This window comes from Rhinopithecus bieti, unplaced genomic scaffold (genome assembly GCF_001698545.2).
Source record: "Rhinopithecus bieti isolate Rb0 unplaced genomic scaffold, ASM169854v2 scaffold_26302, whole genome shotgun sequence".
Lineage (NCBI taxonomy): Eukaryota > Metazoa > Chordata > Mammalia > Primates > Cercopithecidae > Rhinopithecus > Rhinopithecus bieti.
In genome coordinates, this window is record NW_016812027.1 from 553,205 (window position 1) to 580,580 (window position 27,376).

Below are 27,376 nucleotides of genomic sequence, written 5' to 3' on the forward strand. Positions count from 1 at the left end.
AAAAAAAAAAAAAAAAAAAAAAAAAAAAAAAAAAAAAAAAAAAGCAGGGAATCATTTAATTATTAGCATCTTTTGGTTGGCAAAAGAGTTGTAGTCTCACCTGGTATGTTCCAAGTTAAGAGGAAGCTAAGGACCCACGTTCAAAAGGGACAGTTCACAAAACAGACTTGCCAGAAGGCAAGACCCTTGTTTCTCCATTTGTGAGGCACCACCTTTAGAGCCAGCTCTATGACAGGTGAGTTATGGAGTGACACTCCTCACCATCCAAGCCAACCATCTGGCCTCCTTCATGAGAATCAAATCCTACCAAGAAGCAAAAGCCAAAATAAAAAAATGCATGGACAAAAAACCTATGTTCCTATGTAAAGAAAGACCAAGCTGAATTTTTAAATAAATTGTTATTTTCCCGTCACATTGCTAAGCAGATTTCACTTGAGAAAGTCTGTAGTACTGGTCTCGCTGCAGTTGGGCCACCTCAGAATCAGGAGCTCCAAGCCGCCTCCCATCCATCCTCTCTTCTTGCTTCCCCTCAGGAGCTCCACAGGGCAAAGCTCACCAAACACATTAGTGTGCACTGAAAATCTCTCAACCCAAGGTTATGGCCCACTTTTCAGCTATTTTTTTTTTTTTTTTCAGTATAATAAAACTGCCTTCCAGACATTTGGAACAGTCCCTCGAGTCATAATGGGACTTCACTTGTTGATCCCACAAATGATTTGTGCAGAGCCTGTTTTGTGAATTGCACAGTGAAGGAGCAGCAAGAGAGACAAGATGAGACACCGTCTCTGCTTCTCTCAGGAACATCATGGTGTTGGGGAAGAGGAACATGTTCCTTTTTCCCTCTCACTCTACAAAGGGAACCATTGAGGGTGTGAACCAGCAAGAGAAGTTCCAGCTGGACCTAGAGAGAAATGGAGCTGGAGGGGATTTGGGTGTGGGGCAGCAAGGAGTGGACCTGTAACTTAGAGGAATTCTGTGACTAATTTTACTCTCTGCAGACTTAGATATTCAGAGTCCTTTCCTTATAGTGGAAAATGTTTCCTGGGTACCAGTTTCCTAGAGAAAATACCATTTTAGTTTTCTGTTTTATTATGTTCTTATTTTGGATAGAATTTGTTTCATAGTATAAGTTTGTTGGGTCCACCCTAAAGAAAGGTGCTCAAATTATACGTATTGTAATTCAAACCATTCAATACACAGCTCCATGTTCCTTTCCAAATACCAGGTGGCATCCAGTTGACCCTATGAGCCGCTCCAAATAGCAGATCTCTCTTTCTGTTGTGAAAGTGGAGTAATCTCAGGAGATTGATGTCACTGAATGTCTCCAAGCATCGCTGTCAAGTATGTACATTCAAAACTTCACCATTTCATTTTATCAATCTTCAGAACTTATTGAGTCACTTGTGTGTTTCTTCTCTTCAGAAATACTGTGCACTCTTCCTGCAGTGCTCTTTTATTTTGAAGACCCCAATGCAAGCCACCTAGAAGTCAGGGGAAAAGCCTTCCCATGATGAACCAGTGTGAGCAATGCAGGGAAAATATGGTGCAGAGCTGACCAAAAAGCAAGTTCTACTTTTCTTACTTCTAAAGGATTATATCAATCAGGTTTAAAATAATGGAAATAGGCCGGGCGCGGTGGCTCAAGCCTGTAATCCCAGCACTTTGGGGCCGAGGCGGGCGGATCACAAGGTCAGGAGATCAAGACCATCCTGGCTAACACGGTGAAACCCCGTCTCTACTAAAAAATACAAAAAACTAGCCAGGCGAGGTGGCGGGCGCCTGTAGTCCCAGCTGCTCGGGAGGCTGAGGCAGGAGAATGGCGTGAACCCGGGAGTCGGAGCTTGCAGTGAGCTGAGATCCGGCCACTGCACTCCAGCCTGGGCGACAGAGCGAGACTCCGTCTCAAAAATGATAATAATAATAATAATAATAATAATAATGGAAAGTATCTGGTCTCTCTGTGTGTGGAAGCAGAAAGGTGCCACCAATGAGGCAAAGTTATACAGACTAGGTGTATTATGAAACACTTGAAATGCTATGTACATAACAAGGTTACAGTACTTGGCCCTTAGGAACAAAATGCAACTCATATATTGGCACTGGGATTCCAGGTTTGAATGGAAACAGCCAAGAAACCATGTCAAACACACAGCCCAACTATTATTTCTTGCTATTATCACGAGCTTTTTCTGATTCTTCTTTTTTTTTTTTTTTTTGTAATGCTACGAAGAAGTAGAAGAGTAAAATTTGAGCAAGGTAGGTGATGATTAGCCAGGGAGACTTCTGGGTGATTATCAGTAAGATTATTCAGCAAGAACTACCTAAAGACAGAATTGGACTATTATGAGAAAGTAGTACAGAATTGATGTCATACACACACACACGCACACACACACACACACACCGTCAAATCCAGTTCCCCATCTTCTGCCCAACTCATGAAAATTCCAAAGAGCTTTATTCAATCAATTTATTGACTTGGGCGTCCCAATCAAATCCCACTGTAGGTGATGCTGTTTCACCTAATTAAGGCCCACGGTTCAGTAGAGTCAGTAGAGAAGAAATTCCAAGTCCTTGCACTTGGCAAAGTGTTTGTTATTGAAGGATTCCTGAGTCTGCCAAATTCCACTAGGGATGAAGGGACTCGAAAAGGAAATCATTCTCCTTTCCATTTGCAATTTGTTCATTTTGTAGTGAGCAAGCGCCAAAGGCTTTTCTTCCTTTTCCTTTCCTCCTTCTTTCTTTTCTTTCTTTCTTTCTTTCTTTCTTTCTTTCTTTCTTTCTTTTTCTACCTTTCTCCCCTTCTTCCTTTCTCTTTCTTTTCTTCTCTTTCTTTCTTTTCCTTTCTTTCTTTCTTTTCTTTCTTTTTCTTTCTTTCTCTCTCTCTCTTTTCTTTTTTTTTTTAAGGTTTGTTTTTCGCCTGAGAATCCAGTACTTAATCATGTAGCCATTTTACAAAAAAAACTATGTCTACATCTGACATTACAACAGAATTAGGCCACAGGCAGGCGCCCTGGTGGCTCACACATAATCCCAGCACTTTGAGAGGCCCAGGCAGGCAGATCACTTGAGGCCAGGCATTCAAGACCAGTTTGGCCAACATAGCAAAACGCTGTCTCTACTAAAACTACAGAAAACTTAGTGGGGTACAGTGGCTCGTGCCTATAATCCCAACACTTTGAAAGACCGAGGCGGGTGAATCACTTGAGGCCAGGAGTTCAAGACCAGCTTGGCCAACATGGCAAAATGCCTTCTCTACTAAAACTGCAGAAAACCTAGCCGGGTGTGGTGACCAAGGCCTGTAATCCCAGCTACCCAGGAGGCTGAGGCAGGAAAACCGCTTGAACCCAGGAGGCCGAGGTTGCAGTGAGCCGATATCGTGCCACTGCACTCCAGCCTGGGCAACAGAGCGACACTCCGTCTCAAAAAATAAAATAAAATAAAAAATAAAATAAACACAACATGGTTGGGTCACATAATTCTAACTGGTTTCTGATCCAGAATGTTAACTTGTGAGCCACTATTTTGTATTGCTGTTCTTCGTATTCATTAGTGTATTAACACTTGAATCCAATACTTAAAATAATAAAGATAATCACTAACAGCAATGTTGTGCCTGATTTCGTTGCAGTGTCGTTAGAATTCTGTTGTGATGTTTACCTCTCATTTTTCCTTAAGAAACTGGGCTACTTCCTCCGAGCCCCGCGGGGAAGTCAGAAAGCCAACGTTGAAGATAACGTGGCAATGCATTTTAAGAAGAATCAGCTCCTGAGAAGTGGGGAGAAAATATATTATCGGACTTTGCAGACGTAAACACGCCCCAGCAGGTTGGAGCCTGCGAGGAGTAAGGTTTCCCTGATCGCGGGTCCCCCTCCAGCCCGCCCCTCGCGCTGGCGTCCATTGCACGACGCCCTGTCGCCGCCGCTCCCAGGGGAGCCGGGCCCTCGCGCTCCCTCCAGGATGGGACAGGATATGACAGCCCGGTTTGTGCACCAGCATCCTTAATATTTCCTTCCTTTCAGAAGCAAATAGAGCGTTCCCTTATCTGAATGCTAATTTCCTAGTTAAAAACCCTCCCTTGCTGACAAGGGACTGAAAGAGTTTTAAATCACAGATGTAGAGTATCAAATGCAATAATGCTCTTGCAATAGTGCATTGAAGCCTCAATTAATTAACCCTTGGGCTAAGTAGGCAGGTACATGGCGGTGGCCGCAGGCGGTGGATGGATGAGATTTAAATGTGCATCTCATTTCCCCAGCACGGAGCATGCCGTTTGGTTCAGAAAGGAGTCATTTTGCACACTCGCCTCATTTACTCGCTGCTTTAATCCTCCTAATTCCACCTGAGATCAGGGGAGAATTGAAAAAGGAAGGCGAGGAGCAGGGGTTGCGGGCCGGGCTTTTGTTGCGCGCGGTCCCTGGGGACCGCGCCGCGCCGGGCCGCGCGGGGGCTCTCGCCTTGCGAGCGGGCGTCGGTGGGAAACTTGCGCGGCGAGAAACAGGGGGATGGGGCGCTTTTGACTCGATTACGGGGTGTGGGCTGTCCTGTGGAGGATGTCCGGCCGAGCTCACCCTGCCCAGGTGCCGGATCCCCAGGCCAGGCTGCGGCCTGCGCTGGGCGTGTGGGGCGAGGCCGCGGCGCCCCGACGCCGGGTGTGGGTGAAGTGGAGACTTGGGTCCCTCGGCGCTTGGGAGTCCCGCCGCCTAGGGTCGGGAACCGCCTCCCACCCCCGGCCCGGCCCGGCCTGGGAGCCGTGTCCCGCGCTGACTCGGTGTAACTCTCCAGCTCATTTCTCTCCACGCGATTTACCATCTGTGAACTGGTCTTTAACCTAATAAAAATCATCTAGCTTTTGACTAACAAGAAAAGGAAACAGTGCTCATTGTGGGGTTTGGGGAAAATGGCTTCACTAATGTTCAGGATGAGAACGGAGTGATTTATAGGCGGTTTTAACTGTAGGCTATGATTAGGGGGCTGGTAGTAAGTGCATTAGATGTCTAAGTGTGGCAATAGAGTAAATAGGCGTTTTATTTATCGCAGTGCCAGGGGCCTCTTAGCGGAAGAGCGCTTCTCCAAATTGAAATATAGCAGAGTTTACACTCCTGATTAGGGCTTCAAGCGCAGAGCCCAAGGCTATCAGCTAAGCAGAAACAACGCTCGCTGACACCTAATTGTCACTGGATTAATGTGCAAACAGGGACAGCGAACAGCAACAACAAATAACCTAGTGTCAGAGCCGTTGGTGGCAGTGTCCACTCGCAGTGACTTGGGGCCAAATTGGAGTTTATATGTCAAAGCAGGCTCAGATCAATGTGTTGGGCTCCTCCTGCAAAGGGCTGGATGGAGTCGTGGCAGTTGTTGATCTATGTGTGTGTGTGGGCATATTATGTGCTGGGGAGTGGAGGAGAGCAGGCAGACGGAGGAGGTGAAATGCCTTTCCATTAATTTTTTTTTCTGCTTTATGCTCCCGAATTCACAGCTATTAAGATAAATTTATGTGAATCAGGTCTTTCTCTCCAGGATCTTGTGACTTTCGCCTGTGTCTCCATATAAAATTTAATAACCTTGTTTGTGAATCAAATCATTCCCACAACAACAGATTCAATCTGGGTTGCCACCTGTCTGGCTTTGGACAGGAGCAACCGAACTGGGCAGCTGGGTTCCAGCCTTTCACGGGGGCTGGTGGTTGGTTGGCTGCCTGGCAGGTCCGTTTGCCCTGGGGTTTTCCGAAAGCAGGAGTAGATGCGGCTGACATCTGAAGGGGAAAGGGAGGACAGCCATCCATATTCCCTGAGACCCGCCTTTTCTTCCAATGACCAAATTGGTGGCAGCCCTATTTAAAAAACACAAGAATTCATGAGAGTCTAAAGCAAATGGGGAATAGGTTACCATCCAAGAAGTTCTTATGCTCACTCATTTTTCTTCTACAATTAGCCATTTAGGGAGGGAAAAAGTCACAAATACATGAATTATGTTCTTAAATGTATTTCTAAAGTTCTTAAGTTTTATTGAGCATGAAAGTTGGTCTTTCCCTGTGTTAAGAACTGAAGAAGCTATAGAACTAGCTAGTAGCTCAATGGTGCAAAGTCTTATGATTTAAACTTGACATTTGCAATTTTTTGCCGTAAAATATTACTTTCTTTATTTCAAGACTTTAGTTGAAAACCTCGTAATTCCCTTTAAGCTCCATTTGATTGTCAATTGCACAACTGTCTCTAAAGCTTAGGGCTTATGATTTTCATACACACATGATTTATGCTTTTTGTGTCACAATATAATGTACTTTGGTACAGCTCCCACTTATTTCTCTTGCATCATGAGAGATTTGCCTTTTAGAGGCTGGGAGTTTTACAGTGAAGCTGTGAGAGAGTTGTGATCTGGCTGTACGTCTCGTTGAATTGTCCAAAATTGCCATATTTGTTGTCCTATACAACCTTTTGTGCCACTCCATTTAATATGTTTTCAGAAAATGGTGACCTGGATATCTGCATATCTGGATAAAAGAACGAAATTAATTTCACCATTGAAAATTTCAATAGCTGGCTACAGAAAGATCATTCATTGCCTCAAGTATGGGTAGAGAGATAGCAGAGCCAGTGTTAGATGTTGCAAACACAGATTTCCTTTAGTCCATTTGTTGTCAGTAAATTGTAAAGCTGGATTTGCAATGGCAACATCCCAGATATGTTTTACTGGATCGATTCAATGCATTTTAGTTGTAAAACTAAGTTCATCCAAGCTGCTGATTACAGCATAACGTTTAAGTTAATGCTATACACAAACAACAAAACTTAAAAAAAAAATGCCACAAAGAGATATTAAGCTTTCTGAAAAACCATATATTGTTATGGCAAATGTTGGAATTCATGCAGGAATTTTGTTGATCCTAATTATTATACTTTGTAGATTTTACTTTGTTGTTTCCTAGAACTGGAAGGAAATTTAGAGATTATCATACTCTCTTTACAGCCCTCTTCTTTACAGATGAAGGAACTGAGGCCCAGGACGGTTAAATGTTTTGCTTAAAGCCACACACACAATGAAATTTACCAAGTATTCCTCCTATTTGTCATTATTTCAGTCAAGCCATAAGCATTGTAAGTATATGAGAAAACATCAGATGTTTTGTTATACCTTGTCAGTGTTAATTATTCAGGCATTTATAAATATTAACATTTTCTGGCACAAAAAAAACTTTTCAAATTCTTGATTTAAGAAGTAATTTTAAATGGGTGTTACTCATTGATTACATATCTAGGAATTGTGAAACAATTACAAATGTAAAGGAGTTTTCAGTATTTGAAAGTGTTGCCATGTCTTGGCTATTTGAGGTTAGGGTTATATTGTTTCTTTTCAAGTTTTCTGCTTCTTTTGTCTCCCACTCTCTCAGCTCTTTTGGCTTTTTGCCTTCTCCTCCCGGCTCTACAAGGAGAATACTGATTCAAAGAAGTGATTTTATCATTGCTGATAAAAATTTCATGAAGAAAATAGGACAGAGCTAGCAGATAGAATGGAGTTTGATTATCATACTTCTCCTTGGCTCTCCCTGGCTATCAGTACGATGGGTAAGCAAGAAATAATCTAGCCTATAGGAGAAAAGGTAATATTTGGTAGGTTTTAAAAATAATTCTGCTGGAAAGTTATAGATTTATTTGTGTATGAATCAATCTTGGAATTCCTATGATTGCCTTTGAGGCATAAACTTCAGAATGTGTCTGAATTATTACGCATCTACCTTGTTGGTGTAGCTAGGTGTTTAAGAGAAGTAAACTTAAATTATGTTAACCAAGAGAAAATTAGCCCCTGCCTGCCCCAAGTTTAGGTGTGTCTGTTTAAATCCAGATCTAATCTGAAATTTCTGGTAATGTGGTCAGACTCTGGGTAGCATTTGGTAGCTCTGGGAATTATAGTCACTCTAGTGAAATTGCTGAAATCTAAGCTGAGGACATCATTGGTGCTATAAATCTGGAGTCTAAGCTACAATGTACACAGACCAGATCCACTCACCTCCTCTTGGCTTCACCCTGAGTTCTTGGGAAATTCTTTTCTCTTTTTTTTTTTTTTCTCTCTCATTTTTTTTTTTTTCTGAGTCGGTGTCTTGCTCTGTCGTCCAGGCTGGAGGGCAGTGGCACAATCTTGGCTCACTGTAACCTCTGCCTCCTGGGTTCAAGCAATTCTCCTGCCTCAGCCTCTTGAGTAGCTGGGACTACAGGCACCCACCACAAAGCCCGGCTAATTTTTGTATTTTTAGTAGATACGGGGTTTCACCATATCGGCCAGGCTGGTCTCAAACTCCTGACCTCACGATCCGCGCGCCTCAGCCTCCCAAAGTGCTGGGATCACAGGCATGAGCCACCGTGCCCGGCCTTCTTGAGAATTTCATAACCAAACATTATAAAAAAAAAAAATAGTACTAGGTCTATAACTGGGTATTTTTGTATAATAAATGTTTTAAACACAATTCTGATTTTATAGACTAAAATGATTGTAAATAACTCTTAAAGGAAGAAAGAGAAGCTATTCAGGAATTATTTCCATAAAGGAAATATCATTTGTCCTGGGTGCACAATTCCAGAAGTATTTGAGAGTAACCAAAGCCATTTCAGAGAGAAGAACCAGGTGTTGAAGGGAAAAGACGGCTGATGTGGGACAGGTGGGAAGCATGGTTATGGTTGGTGCCCTAGAATCATATAGTGGGGTGGCCTTGAGCAAGTCATTGTCAAACAGCCATGAAGTAGTTTCCTAACCTACAACCAAGGGACTAGGCACAGAATGTCTTAAGGTAACGTCCACAAGCCATTACATCAGCATCTAATAAGCCCATCCAAGGGATTCTAATGCACTCCAGAGTTTACAACACGTGAATCAAAGAACCTATGCATTTTCTTGTAAATGTGAGATTTTTAATCATTTACGCTTTAGCAATTTAAACTCTATTATGGTTCATGGAAAAGACTTAAAGAGACACTGATGACTGATTTAAAATACTCCTTCAGGACACAGGAAGACTTCATTAGACAAACTCTTCAAGAACGTTCTTCTTAGATTACACCTACCTCATGGAGAACTGCAATCGTTGTCCCTGTTTGCTGTTTTGTTTTGTTTTGTTTTGTTTTTTGAGGTGAAGTCTCGGACTGTTGCCCAGGCTGGAGTGCAGTGGCGTGATCTCGGTTCACTGCAACCTCCACCACCCAGGTTCAAGCAATTCTCCTGCCTCAGCCTCCTGAGTAGCTGGGATTACAGGCACTCGCCACCACGCCCGGCTGATTTTTGTATTTTTAATAGAGATGGGGTTTCATCATGTTGGCCAGGCTGGTCATGGACTCCTGACCTCAGATGATCCACCTGCCTTGGCCTCCCAAAGTGCCAGGATTACAGGCATGAACCACCGCGCCCAGCCCCTATTTGCTTTTTAAAATTCTCTCTAACTTAAAAAACCACAATACTTTTCTGTAGTTAACAAAAAATTGTGGATTAAAAATACTGTGAGATATCCTCTTCCTAATTTTCTCAACTAGTTAAATTACCATGTTGCACCTTTGAGAAGTAGCATGATTTCATCTACATAGTAATGCAATTTCATGTACTTTTTGTATTTTAACTTTTGAAATGAAATGGAAACCAAAATATTCCAAATTAATATTCTTCAGGATTGTGCAGGAAGCCCAGTTCCTTTTTTTTTTTTTTTTTTTTTTTTTTTTTGAGACAGAGTCTTGCTCTGTCGCCCAAGCTGGAGTGCTGTGGCGCGATCTTGGCTCACTGCAAGCTCTGCCTCCTGGGTTCACCCCATTCTGCCATCTCAGCCTCCTGAGTAGCTGGGATTACAGAGGCCTGCCACCACGCCCGGCTAATTTTTTGTATTTTTAGTAGAGACGGGGTTTCTCCATGTTGGTCAGGCTGGTCTTAAACTCCCAACTTCAGCTGATCTGCCTGCCTCGCCCTCCCAAAGTCCTGGGATTACAGGCGCCTGCCACCACGCCCGTCTAATTTTTTTTTTTTTTTTTTTTTTTTTTTTTTTTGTATTTTTAGTAGAGACGGGAGTTTCACAGTGTTAGCCAGGATGGTCTCGATCTCCTGACGTCATGATACGCCCCAGCCTCCCAAGTGCTGGGATTACAGGCATGAGCCACCGGGCCCAGCCAAGAAGCCCAGTTCTTTAACATCATAAAATGATATGCATCTATGTATATTCCGTATATTTAAACATAATTAAAGGCAGACAAGTTATACTATATCCCAAACATGCTGATATGGTTTGGCTCTGTGTCTTCACTCAAACCTCATCTCATATTGTGATCCCTGGGTGTCAAGGGAGGGACCTGGTGGAAGGTGATTAGATCATGGGGGTGGTTTCCCCCATGTTATTCTCATAATAGTGAGGGAGTTCTCATGAGATCTGATGGTTTTTTTGAAAATGACGGTTCCCCCTGCATGCTTTCTCTCTCCTGCCACCTTGTGAAGAAGGTGCCTGCTTCCCCTTTGCCTTCTGCCATGATTGTAAGTTTCCTGAGGCTTCCCCAGCCATGCTTCCTGTACAGCCTGTGGAACTGTGAGCCAATTAAACATCTTTTCTTTGTAAATTACCCACCCTCAGGTAGTATCTTTATAGTAGTGTGAAAATGTACTAACACACATGCATATTATTCTTTGGCAAGCCAATTGTAGAAATCACTTTTTTTCTACCCCAGTGCCCTAGAGCTAATTCCATTTTCATTTTACAAATGAATCCAATAAGCATTTCCTGCATGGGGCCTACAAGGTTTTTCAGGCTCAATGTGTATCAGTTTGTGTTCCTGCATGGTTAAAATAAAAGCAAAAGTATGTAGTAAGCAGTAAGTTCCTTCTCCCATCATGTTTAATACTGGTCATGGAGGAACAATATATTGTGTGCTTTCTGTATATATACACTCCTTGTAAGGTAGGATTCTCCCCCCTTACTTAAAGGGAAGTTTTTCTGAGAGCACATCTTTTTAACGGTATTCTTTCCCCTTCTTGGTGAGGGACTATTGATTGAGTGGACACCGCTTACTGTAGCTGTTCTGAGCTGCCAGCAGCAGGGTTTCCTGTGATTGATTTTATATAGCACCTTTTCTACTTGAGAAATCCCAAAGCACTTAACAAAGCAGGGAGTGAGTTTGATGCTGATAGTGATGGCGTAGGCAAACACTGGCAGTGGCACGAACCAGCGGGGGCTCACATTGCTTCAGATTCCTGACTCCAGAGAGCTGGCAGCCAGGTCGCCACCATTCCCTCTGGTCTGCCTAGAATCTCCAGACTGGAAAGGACATCTAGCTGTCCTTGAGGATATTCCTTGACCTCCACCCTGGCCAGCCCCTAAGCCACTCAAGATAGATAAGATTGGCCACTGTTGGTGGCTTCAGAGGAGTCATTTACTCTTGAATCCTTTATTTCCTCATGAGTTTCATATGGTAGGACGATTTGGTGTCCTGTCCAGTCAGCAGTTCTAAGACTCTATTTACTGATTTTTTTTTTTTTTTTTTTTTTTTTTTTTTTTTTAGTTTTTGTTTTTCAGAGACACGGTCTTGCTCTGTCACCCAGTCTGGAGTTCAGTGGCATGATCATAGCTCACTGTAGCCTTGAACTCCTGGACTTAATCCATCCTCCTGCCTCAGCCTCCTGAGTAGCTAGGACTATATATAGGCATGTGCCCCCACACCTGGGTAATTTTTTACTTTTTTTAAAGACAGGATCTTCCTCTGTTGACCAGGCTGGTCTCAAACTCCAGGCCTCAAGTAATCCTTCTGCCTCGGCCTCCCAAAGTGCTGGGATTACAGGTGTGAGTCACCACACCCTGCCAATTTCCAGGGTATTTTTTGAGTCTCGAGGAGGTGCAGGCTCAAAAGTAGATTGTGCCAGGCATCTGCTCTGGAGAGAGAATATTCTTTGGCTGACTTTAGTACTAGATAAGTGCAAAAACAAGCAAGAGGGCATCTGCAGAAATGCATGATGTGTTTGCCCTCAGAAGGAGCATACATTGCTTACTTCGTTGACACCTAGCACAGTGCTAACACATAATAACCCCTCAATAAATGTTTGTTGAATAGATGTGTAAAAATGAAAAGTGTCTTTTCAGTGTCAGAGAAGGACAGATTTCAGTCCAGAAATGGGGGTGCTCAGGGCCTAGCATTGTCTACTTTAGCAATAAGCATGCAAAATTAGCCAGCCCTGTCCCCATGGAGGCAGCAAAATGGGACAAAATAATGGTCTTTTTTCTCCTGTCCTTTTCTACCTCGTTTTGATGCAAGAGTGAAGCTGCTTGTTTCATCTGCAGGTTGGGGTGAGGAAAGAAGGAGCAAATTGATAAGGTAAAAAGAATGAATGTTAAGCTCAGAAGCGTGATCTATTAACCTCCAGTAAAAATGAATTGGAGGGAGGAGAGATGTAGAAAGTCTCCCGGGAGGGAAGGTGAGACCTCACCTCTTTGAGTAGGTCTTGAAGCAACAAGGAACCTGTCATTGAAGGAACAGAAAGAAGGCCATACGATTCTTCTTAGGATCTGGACTATTCTTGCCCTCATCTTCATAGATATGAACTTCCTTAGTGTCTCTAGCAATGAGCAGCAGGATAACCGGGGAGGGAGAGAAGGAGAAAGTCACGCTGAGACCTCTGGGCTCATACACGCCCTTGTACCCCATGGGAGGAGAGCAGTGGCAGTTGCGAGGTGACTCTGGAGGAAGAGTTGGCAGGTCACATCCTGTGGCTCCAGCTGAATTGATACCCAGACGTCTGGCGTGTCATACATCTGATCACCCAGTTAGCTTGCTCAAAAGAGGTGAGGAACACCCAAATTAAAATGTGTGCATTCGTCTTCACCTGTGGTTTCTTTTCTTTATATGTATGGCCATAGCTTTTAAATTCATTTTCAAGTAAATAATTTACTTTTGTCTTACACAGTACATTGAACTATCAAGTGTCCTTTGCTCTACAAATAGCCCACAAAGGCCCACAGTATTTTTGTCCTCATTTTACAGATGAAAAAGCTGAGAGGATAAGTGACTTGCCCAAGGTCACACAGCAAGCAAACGGTGGAGCTCTAATTCAAACCCAGGTTATTACAAGCCACATCTCACTCACTGTCCACTGTGCCTTGCTTTCTCCATCTCAAACAGAAAAAAAAATTATAAATCCTGATTCAAAAGAGAAACTGTATTGTTATGACACTCCAGCATTTGAAGAACTAAGTTATGTTTATATTTTCCTTTTGAGGTCAGATCACACAGCCACAGCCAGCTGGCTTACTGCCCTAGGCTATTAACTAACACACACCACTTTTTATTTCACGGCCTTCTTTTTAGGAACAGGAGTAAACACATGTGATTTTTGCCCATAATGTTCATGGTTATGTGTATTGACTCTACTTGGGGCATCCTTGACACTTTGGTAACCCTATCTCTGGGACGAGAGGGCTGGGCTGGTGCTCCAAGGCTCCTTTCAGCACCGACAGCCTATGACAGCAAGCAGGTGAGAGTCCACTGACCTGCAGCTAAAGAAAGAGGCAAACTGGGGTGGGCACAGCTGGCGACTCAGTTCAGATCCACGCTGGCTTACTGGGAGAGATGATGGCAGGCATTGGTTTGAAGCTGGGCACACAAACTCACACAGGACATAGTTCTTGCCCTCCAGGGGTATGGAGTCTAGCGAAGCCTTCCCAAAGGAGCCTGCATGATTGGCAGTTACTGCTCATGTGTTTACCTTGTATTGGTGAATTTTGCGATGTGTCCCTTGCACAATATGAGTAGTTTAAAATATATCTACATGTGATTAATTCTTCCTTCTATCCATTGGGGAAAAAAGCCCTATTTAAATAGATGGATGGACATTGAGTGGGTGTCTCTGTGTCCCAATAGGGTGAGCACATTCTGCCCTTAAACAGATGCACATTGCATCCTTGGGAAGCTGTAACGGACAACTCCAGAGGTTTGCACTGTTAGGAAGCACACCTTGGAAATACCACACAAGGAGAGTAGGGCCTCTGGTGTTTCTGACTGACATGAGTGAGCTGAAGAAGAACCTGATTAAGGGAAACAGGGCCCTCCTCGAGAGATTGGGGGGAGCATGGATCACATGGCAGTCTTGTTTGGAAGAAAAGCCGGTCAAAGCCACAGGGAGTCCTTGTAAGGCCAAAGGAGAGAAAGTTGTTCCCTTGGAGAGAGTGGCATTTTGGAAAACTGAAAATCACTTCAGTAATATTGTATATGAGAATCTTTGTAACCAAAAAGAAATGCAATAAATCTCTCAGTTTGAAGGCTTCTTCAATATTTTACAAATCACACAATCATCTCCAGCTTTTGGCACAAAGAAAAATCCACATGACAAATCTTACGGAACATTAGCAATATCAAGATAAGCTACATCTGCAGAATACCAATGAAATTATCCCTACCTGCTGCTGCTGTTTTCAAAAATGTGAGGCGGAGGGCCCATCTCTTTTTTCCTGTTAAAAATGGAAATTGGTGTTTGAGTATTCCATGAAGTTCTTCAGGTTCATTAACAAGGTCAAAATCAATGTTATTTTACTGTTTGGAATCATTTTTGGCGGAACAATGAAAAGAAACCATAGTAGAAGTAGTCTTAATATAATCATTTTCTTTTCATTGTTCTTTATGGGAAAATAATTTGGCCCGAAATTTAGTGGTCCCATCAGGGAGGTGATATCTTTTAAAAGGTGGTCTGAAGGACAGGTTTTACTGTACTTTAATAGGCTTACAGATTAATATAAATCTTAATATTCATAATCTTTACCATTTCTTTTCTCAATATCTGCTCCATCTATACATCTATTTATAATGTATGTTTCAAACACACGATATACTTGATTTTTATTAAATATACTGATGGTGCTACGGGGACAGCCACTTGACCTAGTTAAAGAAAGAAAAAAGAGCCAGGGGGTCAAATTTATGGATAGTCTGCTGCTGAAAACAGATTTTTGCAGATAATACAATGGCCTGAAAGCAGGGCTGTCTTTGCAAATTTGCCATGTGCTATTATTTGTGTATGGCCAGGTAGGTAAAATAAATATATTGGGTGCCAAATGTGAGCTGCAGATGATCATGATGAAATGTGGACTTCTCACCTGACAGCTTGATTTTTCTAATCTGAACATGGAATATTTTCAACCTATATATGCTCACAAAAGAACATCACAGTGATAACAACACAGGAAATACTTATTGGACAGAAAAGAAAATATGTAGATACGCAATGCTTGGCAAGAATAAAGAAATATGTGCTAATTTATTTTAATGTGGTTATTTAAAGGAAACATTATATAAGCGATTTTTATTTTATTTTGATTCTGAGATTCCTTGTTTGCCTGTCAGCTTATTATGTTATAGACACTGAAGAAATTAATGAATTGTAGATGTGTACAACATTGATATATTATGTAAAAATATGTACACATGTATATATATATTTCACCGATTATTAAAAGTAATACATCCTTATTATAGAAAATCTACAAAATATGAGGCAAAAACCAAAATACTCACCTCCCAGAGATAATCATGTTAACATTTTCTCTCCTCTGTTTTGTTTTACATAGTTTAGAGGATCCTGTATGTATAAAATTGAATACGGGTTTATTAAATTCCATTGTAGGATCCTAGAACTTACTTCACTATTTCCTATAATTGGATGTTTGTATGGTTTCCTGTTTTTTCCTATTATAAGTATAAAAGATACACATCTTTTATATAAACCTTTGTTGGCATTTCACATAACTGCCCCAGGAGCTAGTCCCAGAGACGGAATTAATGAATTAAGTAGAGTAACATTTTTAAGGCTTTTGATACCTATTGCCAACCACTTTCCACAAAGCTTAGGCCAATTTACAGTGTAAGCTTATTTTAATCAGAGTTGATGTACTTTGCCCACATGAAGAAAAGGCTGTGGTTTCAGGTTTCCAAAGCAGTGGTCTCCTGTGGTTGGTAATGATGTTCCTTTGTGGTTGCCCTGAGGAAGATGTGAGAAAGTGTTGCAGAGGCCTATTTGTCTGCTGTTAGGGAGTGCTAGTTCTTCTGGTTAATTCACATAAAGGCTTTCTTCTTCTTCTTCTTTTTTTTCTTTCTTTTTTTAGATTATGTGGTCCTCAGAAATAGTATTTAATGTTTTAAACATTAATATTAACTGAAAAAGGAGAGAACTTAAATAATGGCCTATATATTTTCTTTACCTTTGTATATGTATGTTTGTGGTAATGAGAAAAAAACCTGGAATTTATTAGAAAAATGGGTCTATAAAAGTATTTATGCTCTTTTGCCCACTCAACTTCCAGCTTTACTGACTTTAAATATTTTGTCCTCAGCACCTCAGTCCTCTGAGGTGTTTGGCTGTGTGCAGAATGTCATATTCCTGTCCCCTCTGTTGATGAGGATGTGGCTTTGTGCCTGTGGATGCCTGTGTGCAGAGGCTGGGCTCGCTGAAGGCAAAAAGCAATCACTGACTCTGTGGCTGCTCCCGCGTGATCCCTGTATCCTACACACACTGGTTTCCCACCACCGGCTGTCTGGTGACAATGTGTCTACTGTGCTTGAACTATTTAAATTCCAGGGTATCATTAGGACACTGTCAGTTACTCCAAGATTCAACAGTATGGGTATGCGTGCTTTGGACATAGTAGGAATCATGTAAAGGAAGGAAAGCAAGAAGGCAGGGTAGACACACAGCCCCATTCACACTTAAATGCAAGGCCAAGGAGTGGGGGTTGTTTTCCGATGAATCTTTCAGTTTCTGCTAGTGTATGGCTATCATCACTCTAAGTGGCAGTGCAGGGATCTTCTTTACTTTCCGGCTTTCTAATTGGCAACTAAATCCTATTTCTGAAAAGCAAAAATAGATGTTGCAAACAGGTATCTTTCTTTGGGTTGCCTTGGTCACCTTTAGAGTGCCTTTTCACAGGAAGAAGGAGAGAATGAAAGTTCTTTTGCTGAAGAGGAGCTTCCTTCTCAGAACTTCTCAGAACATTGACCATGACTGCTCATGGCTAATCCTGGCTCCTTTGCCCTACAGGGAAACGCTGAGAAAAGCCTGAGAACTCAGGACTGGGGACAGGCTCTAGAGGAAACTAACCCACCTTCAGTGAGGCTTGCTTTTGTCCAGACACTGCCTATTTAGTACATTAATAACCTTATTTTATTCAAAATAGAGCATCTCACTATATTTCAAAGTGGTTTACAACTCTGTAAAAAATAGAACATCTTTACTAGGGGATGGTGGAATATAAACAGTAGAAACACAAATATTAATACTACCCTCACAATGCATACCTTACAAAAGATGTTTGCTTAGTTTTGTTATATATAAAAACATGTTTAGCTACCAACTTTACTGTCACTGTGGAAAATTGCATAAACCAATATAAGTGAATAATTTTACATATAGTTAGTGTCTTTTCTGATTAAGAGAGTCTTTTAAAGAATATATTAATTATGCATCTTATGTATCCTATGTGGCTAAAGCAGCTCTGTGAATAGAGACCTGCCAGTTGTTTTGTTAAAATAACAAGAGTGCAGCTGTGATTAAAAAAAACAAAAAACAAAAAAACAAAACAAAACAAAAAAGAATGAATACAGCCTATCTGGAAGAGCTATTTTTATTTTTAAAAGGTCGGGGAGGAAGAATCAAGAGTTAATGTTTTAGTTTGCAAATATAAGAGTTTTGGGGGAGAATATCAGCTCAGGCAAATGTGTGGGCCACAATGGAATGAAGGTTACCTATTTGCTAAAATGTTTACAAACTCGGACTTTCCAAGTGAGTGGTAGATATGCTTGGGAAAGTCACCCTTGAAATCAAAGATGGGAGGATGCACACCATAAGAGAATCTGGTTTTTACATTGTAGTTGTAATGGCAACAATCACTGTTGCCAAATGTGAACTTCTTAGGTTTGTAAAACCCCAGTTAACACCACTCTCCATAGATAAAAATGTACATTTGAAGGAAATAGTTTTACAATCGAACTAGAGATTGCCCTTGCCTCTCAGAAACAAAACGGAATGTTATCTGTCCAAGAAAAAACACTCTTTGAAAGTGCTTTCCCGAATCGTGTTGAGTCTTCAGTGTGTCAGTGGACAGGTCCCCGCTGTGTTCTCAGCTTTGTGGTCTCCTCAGGGCCTCTGGGAGTGGCTTTGAATGGGACGGCTTCACAAAATCTGCATGAAAATTGGGAATTGTCAGAGTAATTTGCCATTTACTGACTTGCTCTCTATGCCTTTTGTGTTTTGATCAATAAAAACTTAAATCCTTTACCCAGTTTAGTAACAACCTATTCTAAAGCATTATATTCCCCCTAATGTTTTTCGAGTTCTGGTTGTACAGTTATCCATTTTCAATGATATTCATTTTAAAAGGTTAACAAACGAGAAACTAAACCAACCATACAAATAACAGCTCAAAGAACACTTTCCAAAATGTGTTGCTGTAGTGCCATTTCAAATTTAATATTCATGCAGAGGAAAGCTAAAGGCCACCAAACCAGGTGGATAAAATAGTACTGCATTTTATGACTCATTCTTAAATGAAATCTCTTAAATATTGCTAATGAAGCCGGCTCCCCCGCCACAGCCTTGGCGGGCGCCCTTTCGAGCTGCTTCAGTTCCATTTCCCTGTCTAGCAATTTGCCCCAGGCCCCTATTAAATGAATTATCACGGCCCCTAAATCATCTCTGCGGGGGTTTCCTCTAATCCCATCAAGACACTTACACTCCCTTTCTTCCCTCCTGGTGACATAATGAATGATTATTTCATGGGGAGCCGTTAAAGAGGCCCCTCTGGAAGAGGGGAATGCGCGCGGCCCGGGGCGGAGGCGCGGGCTGGGCCACGGGGAGGCCTGGTGGGCACCAGCGCCGCCTCGGGCTGACGGGGACAAAGAGGCCACGCGGCCACCAACTGCCCTCCTGGCCGCCCGAGGTGGGGGTGCCCGCGAGCGGCGGGCAGAGAGCCTCCCGCTCCAGGCCTCCCGGTGCGGCCGGCCCGGGTAGCGACTCCGGGAGCCCAGGAACGCAGGGCAAGGAGAGAGAATATAAATGTTTTCCTTAACCAGAGGAAACACTGCACTCACAAACCACTTGCGGAATAGATTAAGCTAATTTATTAAATACAGTTTGCCTGGTGACTGAGCTGAGCTGAGTAATGATTTACAATTAAAAAAAAATTAATAAGAGAAAGTCAGGGGCCACCGTGGCCCTAATCATGGGGCCATGGCAGCTCCGACGAGGCCGGGGCGCCCGTCCCGGCGCTGGGTTTGGGACCAAGGGTGGCCTTAGACCTGTGACATTGGTGAAGCTTCGCAGCCGTTGCGGAGCCCAGATCCCCAGCTCCGGGGAAGTGGCGTCCAGAAGAGAGCTGGGCCCTGGGCGGGGAGCCACCTCCAGGGAGTCAGGCAGAAGGACCCTCTTCCCCAGAGGAAGGGGTGGTTTGGGGTGTGTGTGTTTTACAAGTTGTTTCTGAGGCTCTCAGACCTCCCTTTGCATACCAGTGCTGGGTCTTCTGACAGTGAAGTAACATAAAACAGTTTCCAGGACATTTTGGAAATTAAACTCAAGGACACGTGTCTTGAGCAGCGATTCTCAACAGCGTTGGGTGCCAGCAACCCTCATTACATAATAAATCCTTCCTAATGCCCAGCGCGGTGGCTCATGCCTGTAATCCCAGCTCTTTGGGAGGCTAAGGTGGGAGGATCTCTTGAGCCCAGGGGTTCGAGACCAGCCTGGGCAAAACAGTGAGATCCCGTCTCTACCCAAAAAATACAAAAATTAGCTGGGCATGGTGACGCAAGCCTGTAGTCCCTGCTACTCAGGAGGCTGAGTCAGGAGGATCACTTGAGCCTGAGAGGTCAAGGCTGCAGCGAGACGTGATTATGCCATTGCACTCCAGCCTGAGCAACAAAGTGAGATCGTGTCAAAAAAAAAAAAAAGAAGAAGAAGAAAGTTGTAATATCTTTTACTATTCCAAATAAAAATATTGAATAATATATCCTACATGTGACTTAGAAAAAGAGAAGACAGAAGGAAGAAAACAAAGAAAGGCAAAAACATAAGGGCCTAACTATAAACAAGAACATGTAAGGTATAACATAACAAAAATATAGTATAATACATGTTTCAGTGGGTACATGCTCCATCACGACAACTAAGGAATGAAGTAATCAAATAATCTCACGCCTTTTTTTTTTTTTTTTTTTTTTTTTTTGATAGGCTCTCACTCTATTGCTCAGGCTGGAGTGCAGTGGTGTCATCTTGGCTCACTGCAGCCTCGATCTTTGTGGGCTCAAGTGATCCTTCCACCTGAGCCTCCTGAGTAGCTGGGACTACAGGCACGTGCCGCCACACCCAGTTAATTTTTGTATTTTTTTGTAAAGATGGGGTTTTGCCATGTTGCCCAGGCTAATCTTGAACTCCTGAGCTCAAGTGATCCTCCTGCTCAGCCTCGCAAAGTGCTGGGATTATAGGTGATTACATCACTTTATAACAAATGTTGATTTAAGAGAAAGCTTTCAGTTGATTGTTATTGATTCTTTTTCTTTATACGCAACATTATGAAATAAGGGCTAAATAAGGCCTTTCACACATGTAAAATCATCCAAATGTGACAGCTATGGTTGGGAGAACACAAAGCCCAAGAGCTACATTGCATTGTTGTCCATAACATGATTTTCCAAAATGGTGAGCAACTCTTGGTCAGGTTCCAGACAAAACTGTGTACATGGTAGTTGTATTCCTGGAAAATTTAATGTACATTAAAACTAGGTAAAAACACTTTGTGCTCATATGAAAAGTGGAGCTAAAGATAATTATCAAAGGCTTTTTCACCTACATGAATATCTGATGGAACATTGGAATGTGTTCTGAAGGACCTGGAACAATTGTTTGAGTGACAATGCACTGCCTTTTTGGGGTGGATACTACCCCCTTTGAAACTCGCTGGTCTAGAACATTGGTTTCTAAATTCTTTGCTTTAGAATTTCATGGAGAGCAGAACATTTTACATATGACATTAGAGGGTTTGCAGGCCTCTTAAAACCCATTCATAGACCCTCTATCAAGTCTATGCATTCTGAATTCTAAATCCTTTTGTACAGCAGAAATTGAAAGGCTAGAATCATAGAATAGGATAGAACCTTACCTGGATCCTCTGAGGAAAATCAGCTCATCCAAAGTCTGAAGAAGACTATATTCAAATTTTGAGTTTATTTGGTTATTGCAGGAAATTAGTGACTTTCTTGGTTCTGGAAGTGCAAACTAAATTACTTTAGTCTTTAAGGCGGCCCTAACACATTGTTTACTTCTACTCAACTTGTGATCAATAAAAACCCTAAATCTATTCTACTTGTTCTGGCTAAAAATGTTTGCCCTTTGTACTTAGGCAGATAATTTTTTATGTTGAAGTCTAGGGCTTTACATTAGTACCTATTAAATGCCTTCTTGTTGAAGATGACCCTTTATCCCGGCCTTGTCTAGATGTTTTTAGATACCAATTTTGTCTTTGAATTCATAAGCTTTCCTTTCTAGTTCTCTGTCACCCACATGTCAAAATGTTATAATTAATTATTATAATAAGGAAAACTGAGATAGAGGCCTCTTTTGCCAATGCTGTGTCACTAGTAATAATAGGAATATGTTAACTTTCTAGTGTATATAGGAAAAGTCCCATTAGTTTGATGTGTGTATCATTGCATATTTAGAGCTGAAAAGATAAGGCAGTGTGCATTGTAATGGCACTTCCTTTTACGTTGTCAGAAACGTTTGATTTTTATTTAATTAATTAATTTATTTTGAGATGGAATCTCACACTGTTGCTAAGGCTGGAGTGCAGTAGTATGATCTTGGCTCACTGCAACCTTCACTACCTGAGTTCAAACGATTCTCTTGCCTCAGCCTCCTGAGTAGCTGGGATTACAGGTGTGCGCCACCACACCCAGCTAATTTTTGTATTTTTTTGGTAGAGACAGGGTTTCATCACGTTGGCCAGGCTGGTCTTGAACTCCTGACCCCAAGCGATCCACCCGCCTAGGCCTCCCAAAGTGTTGGAATTACAGGTGCGAGACACCATGCCCAGCCTGATTTTTATTTTAAAAGTCTTTTTTTAGAAGACTGCTGTTCCCCACTCTCAATGCTGGGATTTTGTCAATTCTAAAAATAATATTGTACCAAATTTAAATATGTTTTATAAGAAGTTTTTCACAACCCTGCCATTTTAACATAACTGTTTTTATTTTTCCACTTTTCTTTCCACAGCTTCTACTTTTTGTTTAAGCTTTTACGTATTGCATGCCCAATTTTCTACGACTCTTTCTAGTTCCCCGTTAGAAATGGGTGTTAGCCTGGATTTATTCTTAAGCACGTGCAATTGAACTAAAACAAGCAACCGAGCATCTTCCATACAGCTTTGCTTAAGTGGGCTGACAAGCGAGCTGAAATCTTTGTAGGCCTTACAGAAAGTGATCACTATAGAAAGGAGGTAGAACTGTCATGTGAACTTAGCAGCTCACTTTTTAAAGAATCATCAAACATCTACATAAGTCAGAAGTGTATGGGAGGCAATGGGGTCTTGAGCTGCGATTTAGAAGCCCTGAAGTTGTGATTTGGAACATTTTGGTTTAGGGAGCACAGTCGAAAGTCTGTGTCTTCAGTTCTGCTCAAGAACAGGGTGAGGGGGTAGGAAAGGGTGTTAGAGAGGGCGTTTTGATTGATTTTTGGTTTTGGAGGGTGCTGGGACAGTTGGGGAAATCACCTCCTCATTAGAAGCCCGTTACAGGCAGGGCACAGTGGCTCATGCCTGTAATCCCACTACTTTGGGAGGTTGAGGTGGGTGGATCACCTGAGTTCAGGAGTTCGAGACCAGACTGGCCAACATGGTGAAAACCCGTCTCTATTAAAAAATATATATATATACAAAAATTAGCCAGGCATGGGGGCGTGTGCCTGTAATTCCAGCTACTTAGGAGACTGAGGCAGGAGAATCACTTGAACCTGGGAAGCAGAGGTTGCAGTGAGCCGAGATCGCACCATTGCACTACAGCCTGGGTGACAGATGAAACTCCGTCTCAAAAAAAAAAAAAAAAAAAAAAAAAAAGCCGTTTACTTCTATTCATCTCCCCATGGAACTTTCTTCAGGACCCAGGTGGGTGGCTACAGCCTAGAGATGCTTGTCCACAGCCCAAGGAAGTCTAAGCTAAAAGTTTCATTTACAATTTATACCTGCTTTTCTATCCTCTTATGTTGAGTGTTTTATAGAACATCTTCTCTGCAAATATCCTTTATCTTTTAGAAAATTGATAATAATGGTGGCTATTATTTATTGGGCATCTAGTATATGCCAGGCAGTGTATACTTATATTATTATGCTTCACAACAATACCACAAGATAGGAGTCATTATGTCATTTTCACAGTCCAACGTCATGTCACTATATAACATTCTGTGTCTGTTTAAGGCAATATAAATTTGAGCAATATAAAATAACATCACATGCTGGGCACGGTCATGCCTGTAATCCTGGCACTTTGGAAGGCTGAGGTGGGTGGATCACCTGAGGTCAGGAATTCAAGAACAGCCTGGCCAACATGATGAAACCCCGTCTCTACTAAAAATACAAAAAAATTAGCCGGGTATGGTGGTGGGAGCCTGTAATCCCAGCTACTTGGGAGGCTGAGGCAGGAGAATCACTGGAACTCAAGAGGTAGAGGCTGCAGTGAGCTGAGATCACTCCACTGCATGCCAGCCTGGGTGACAGAGTGAGACTCTGTCTAAACAGAGAGACCTGGGGTTTTTCCAAAGCAGGAAGGATAGTGTGACTGCTCTTACTGACTTCTTTCTACATAAAGCACAGGATGTTTCTGGAGTAAGCAAAGGGCAGATGCTTGAAACTTAGCAACAGGAAATGATCTTGAAACAATGAAGCTTAAGAGACAGAGCTGGCATATTTTCAGGATGTAAAATATTGGACTCGGAATATATAAGTTGTAGCACAGAATGTCTCACCAAACCACTGGGTGACTACAAATCAGTTACCGAAGTAAATTCCTCCAGCCTTAGGTTGCATCAATGTTTGATGAATAAATACATGATGATTTTTCAGAGTTGCTAAGGATCCCTTGTAAGAGAGGAATAGGAAAAGCTGACCTTGTTTAGCATATGCAATGCTTCTCAGGCTTTGAATGGAAACAGTCAAGCCATAAAATGTAATTCTGTTTTCTCTCACCACTTAAGTTTTTGACCAAGAGTTACCCTTGTCAAGCTCAGAAATCATTCTGGGTGATGTAAAACAGGTTATAGGGCAAACTGGTTCCATAATTGAATAAATTATAAATTTTCAAATGTTCCTGCTCCAGAAATAAAAATAACTGGCCAGGGTCTTTTTGAGGTTGGCCTCATCCATAATCTGAGTCCCTGCCTGAGGCAGCTCTAATCCCATGAATGCATGACTAACACAGTCATGTTGTTGCTGTGGCCCCTGGAAATATCAAGAGTCATCCTAAAAATTAATCCCAGACTTTATAGAATTATCAGGTCTTCTCTGTAGGTGGCTGGGACTACTGTCATTGTTCCAGCTTACAATGACTTCAGAGCTCCAGGACAAATTAGGCCCTGATTCAGCCGATCCCCAGAAACCCCATTCAAGGGAACCCGGGCATCCAAAATGTATTCTTTAGCAAGCTAGGTCAGTGTGCTTAGTTCTGCCATCCGCACCAGAAAAGACTGTGGGTCTGGTCACAAAACCTAGGACATTTCCACATCCTGATGATTTATTACCAGGGCAAATAGAATTATTGCAGACCACAATATCATTTATCATTTAATTACATATCTTTCTGGAAGACAACATACACAACCAAAGAGGCAATTTAGAGCTGGCTTGTCTTTTGCTCTGGGCCTCAGTTTCCTTGCCTGCAGTAGGAGAGACCTGGGTAGAATGGTCTGTGGATCTTGAAGTACTCTTTAGCCCTACCCTTCCAGAGTCTATAGATGCATAGGGAGATGAAGCTCTTACACAGAAGTGGCCTTCTTGAGCTACAGTTTCGTTGGTACCACCTCCTATCTGTGCTGTGCAGCTGCTTAGCCTCATCAAGCCTCAGCTTCCTCATCAGCAAAAATGGAGATAAGGACAGTACCAACTTCATAGAGTTAATTGCTTGAATTATTTAAGGTAATGCATGTGCACCTGAGAGAAGGAAATCGCAGAGAACACTCAACTTATATGAGCTATTATAATGATCATTGGGCCATCTCATTGTAATCACTTTTCTTTGCTTATTTTCCTCCTTGCTCCCTATCTCTCCTTCTTTGCCTCTACCTACTTTTCATCACTTATCTTTTCAAATTTACTTTTACCGCACAAACCATCTTCAAGAGATAAACTTTAAAGAAACCAAAAATGAGGGATTCCAATATCAAGTTCAAGGATGATTGATTCCAAGACCCAATCCTAGATCTTTCAAGGTGTACTAGTTCATTCTATGCTGCTATAACCAAATACGTAAGGCTGGGTGATTTATAATAAACAGAAATTTATCTGCTCACAATTGTGGAGGCTGGGAAATCCAGTATCAAGGTGCCAGTATCTGGCGAGGGCCTTCTTGCTGTGCTATAACATGGTGGAAGACATCACATGACAGAAGCAAGGTGGGTAGAGAGAGAGTGCAAGAGGGGCCAAACCCACTCCCATGATAACAAGCTGCCTCTCGTGATAACAGTTTCAGTCCATTCATGAAGGTGGAGTCCTTGTGACCTAAACACCTCTTTAAGGTTCCAATACCATCACAATGACAATTACATTTCAGCATGAGTTTTAGAGGGGACAAACATAGAAATCACAGCACAAGAATTGTAAACAATTCGCTGCACTTTTTTTTTGCCATATAGTATTTGCATATTTACTGCCCCCATCAAACCATTTATGTGGTTACAAACATGTAGGTTGGGGTGTTAATGTTGTGGAGATGTTTAGGAACAGATATTTCTTTTGTGTACCTTCATTTTTCTATGTGTTAGAACAGGAAGGGTTGGGTTCTCCTTAAAAGACTCTCTGGACGAGGACTACTGTTACTTTGTTTGTTTGTTTGTTTGAGATGGGAGTCTTGCTCTGTTGCCCAGGCTGGAGTGCAGTGGGTGATCTCGGCTCACTGCAAGCTCTGCCTCCCAGGTTCACGCCATTCTCCTGCCTCAGCCTCCCAAGTAGCTGGGGCTACAGGCGCCCGCCACCACGCCCGGCTAATTTTGTGCATATTTAGTAGAGACAGGGTTTCACCATGTTAGCCAGGATGGTCTCGATCTCCTGACCTAGTGATCCATCTGCCTCAGCCTTCCAAAGTGCTGGGATTACAGGCGTGAGCCACCATGCCCAGGGCTGAGGAGGACTACTGTTTTGGCAATGTTTGTGGAATCTCATTTTCTTTGTGATGGATTAGGAATACATAACATGTGAAGCATTTTCCTTTCAAGATTTAAGTGTTTTCTACTTAGGCTACTACAGGTTAAATAAACATTTCTGTGAACAAGCTCTTTAAAACATTTATATTTTCTCCTTCCCACATACCTAAGCAAATCTTAATTAGTGTCATTTGCTTCAGAATATGCCCAGTTCATTTCCAGGCTGCCAAGGCAAAGTCAGAGTTCAAGTTGCCATATGTTGATGGGAACAGGTCGACAATCCTCTTCCCTGTCCAGAAGACAGCCTCCTTGGTCCCTGAGCATTTGATAAAACCCACTTTCCCCATTTGCTCTGTAAATTCACTTCATATGTACTATCTCCTCTTGGAACGAAGTATCTTTGGAACAGAAAACCGGGAAAACAATCATGAGTGGCTGATGTCCTCCAGTCTTGCCTTACTGACCAAAATATCAACTACTTTATGGGATTCATCTATGAGACTCACTATGTCATGCACTATAGAAAATTACACTTAATAGTCTCTAGGCCCCTTCTTAGGATGTTGTTAATTATTTCTGTGATACAAATGCAAGAAATAACCGGACCACTGGCAATGCAGTATGAGAGAAGCAAGCGAATTTGGAACAAAATCTCAGATTTTTAGTGTGAGTCAACCGGTAAGTCATTCTCTTTCTTGCTTCCTTGATAACAGTGGGATGGGTTTTTTCCTCTTCTACTTTTAGCCTCCTTTATGAAAAATGCCTTGGAATTATGGTCCTTTCATAGTTTTCCACAATGAATGTTGCTCCCTTCTGCCCTTTGTTTAGGAGAGATATTCTAGCCACAACTGAAAGAATATTGTTCTTTGTGACTGGAAATGCAGAAAGTGAGATCTGGAAACTTGGTGTGGTGGATACGGGGTGCACCACTCTGAGCCCCTCTTTAAGACCAAGGCATTTATTCCTATAACTGCTGGAAGTGTTG

General features: G+C 42.1%; 1 protein-coding gene and 1 long non-coding RNA gene across 7 annotated transcripts in view; both read right to left on the bottom strand.

The window, feature by feature from the left end:
• LOC108544430 (skin secretory protein xP2-like) overlaps positions 1 to 15,581 on the bottom strand; it is a 67,526-nt gene extending 51,945 nt beyond the window's left edge. Inside the window, exons 1-4 of one of the 6 annotated variants that reach the window (XM_017895528.1) lie at positions 15,516 to 15,581; positions 14,405 to 14,455; positions 12,439 to 12,567; positions 4,333 to 5,833 (exon numbers count right to left, since the gene is read on the bottom strand). In XM_017895528.1, the coding sequence (XP_017751017.1) occupies positions 4,333 to 4,845 (513 nt within the window). In that variant the 5' untranslated portion in view covers positions 4,846 to 5,833; positions 12,439 to 12,567; positions 14,405 to 14,455; positions 15,516 to 15,581. The other 5 variants (XR_001889843.1, XM_017895527.1, XR_001889845.1 and 2 more) reach the window with 5 other exon arrangements.
• Positions 15,582 to 17,601: 2,020 nt separating this feature from the next.
• LOC108544432 (uncharacterized) lies at positions 17,602 to 18,892 on the bottom strand. The gene is made up of 2 exons (XR_001889846.1): positions 18,725 to 18,892; positions 17,602 to 18,174 (listed from the first exon to the last, which is right to left on the bottom strand). It is a non-coding gene; the product is annotated as an uncharacterized LOC108544432 (long non-coding RNA).
• Between the last annotated feature and the right edge of the window lie 8,484 nt (positions 18,893 to 27,376).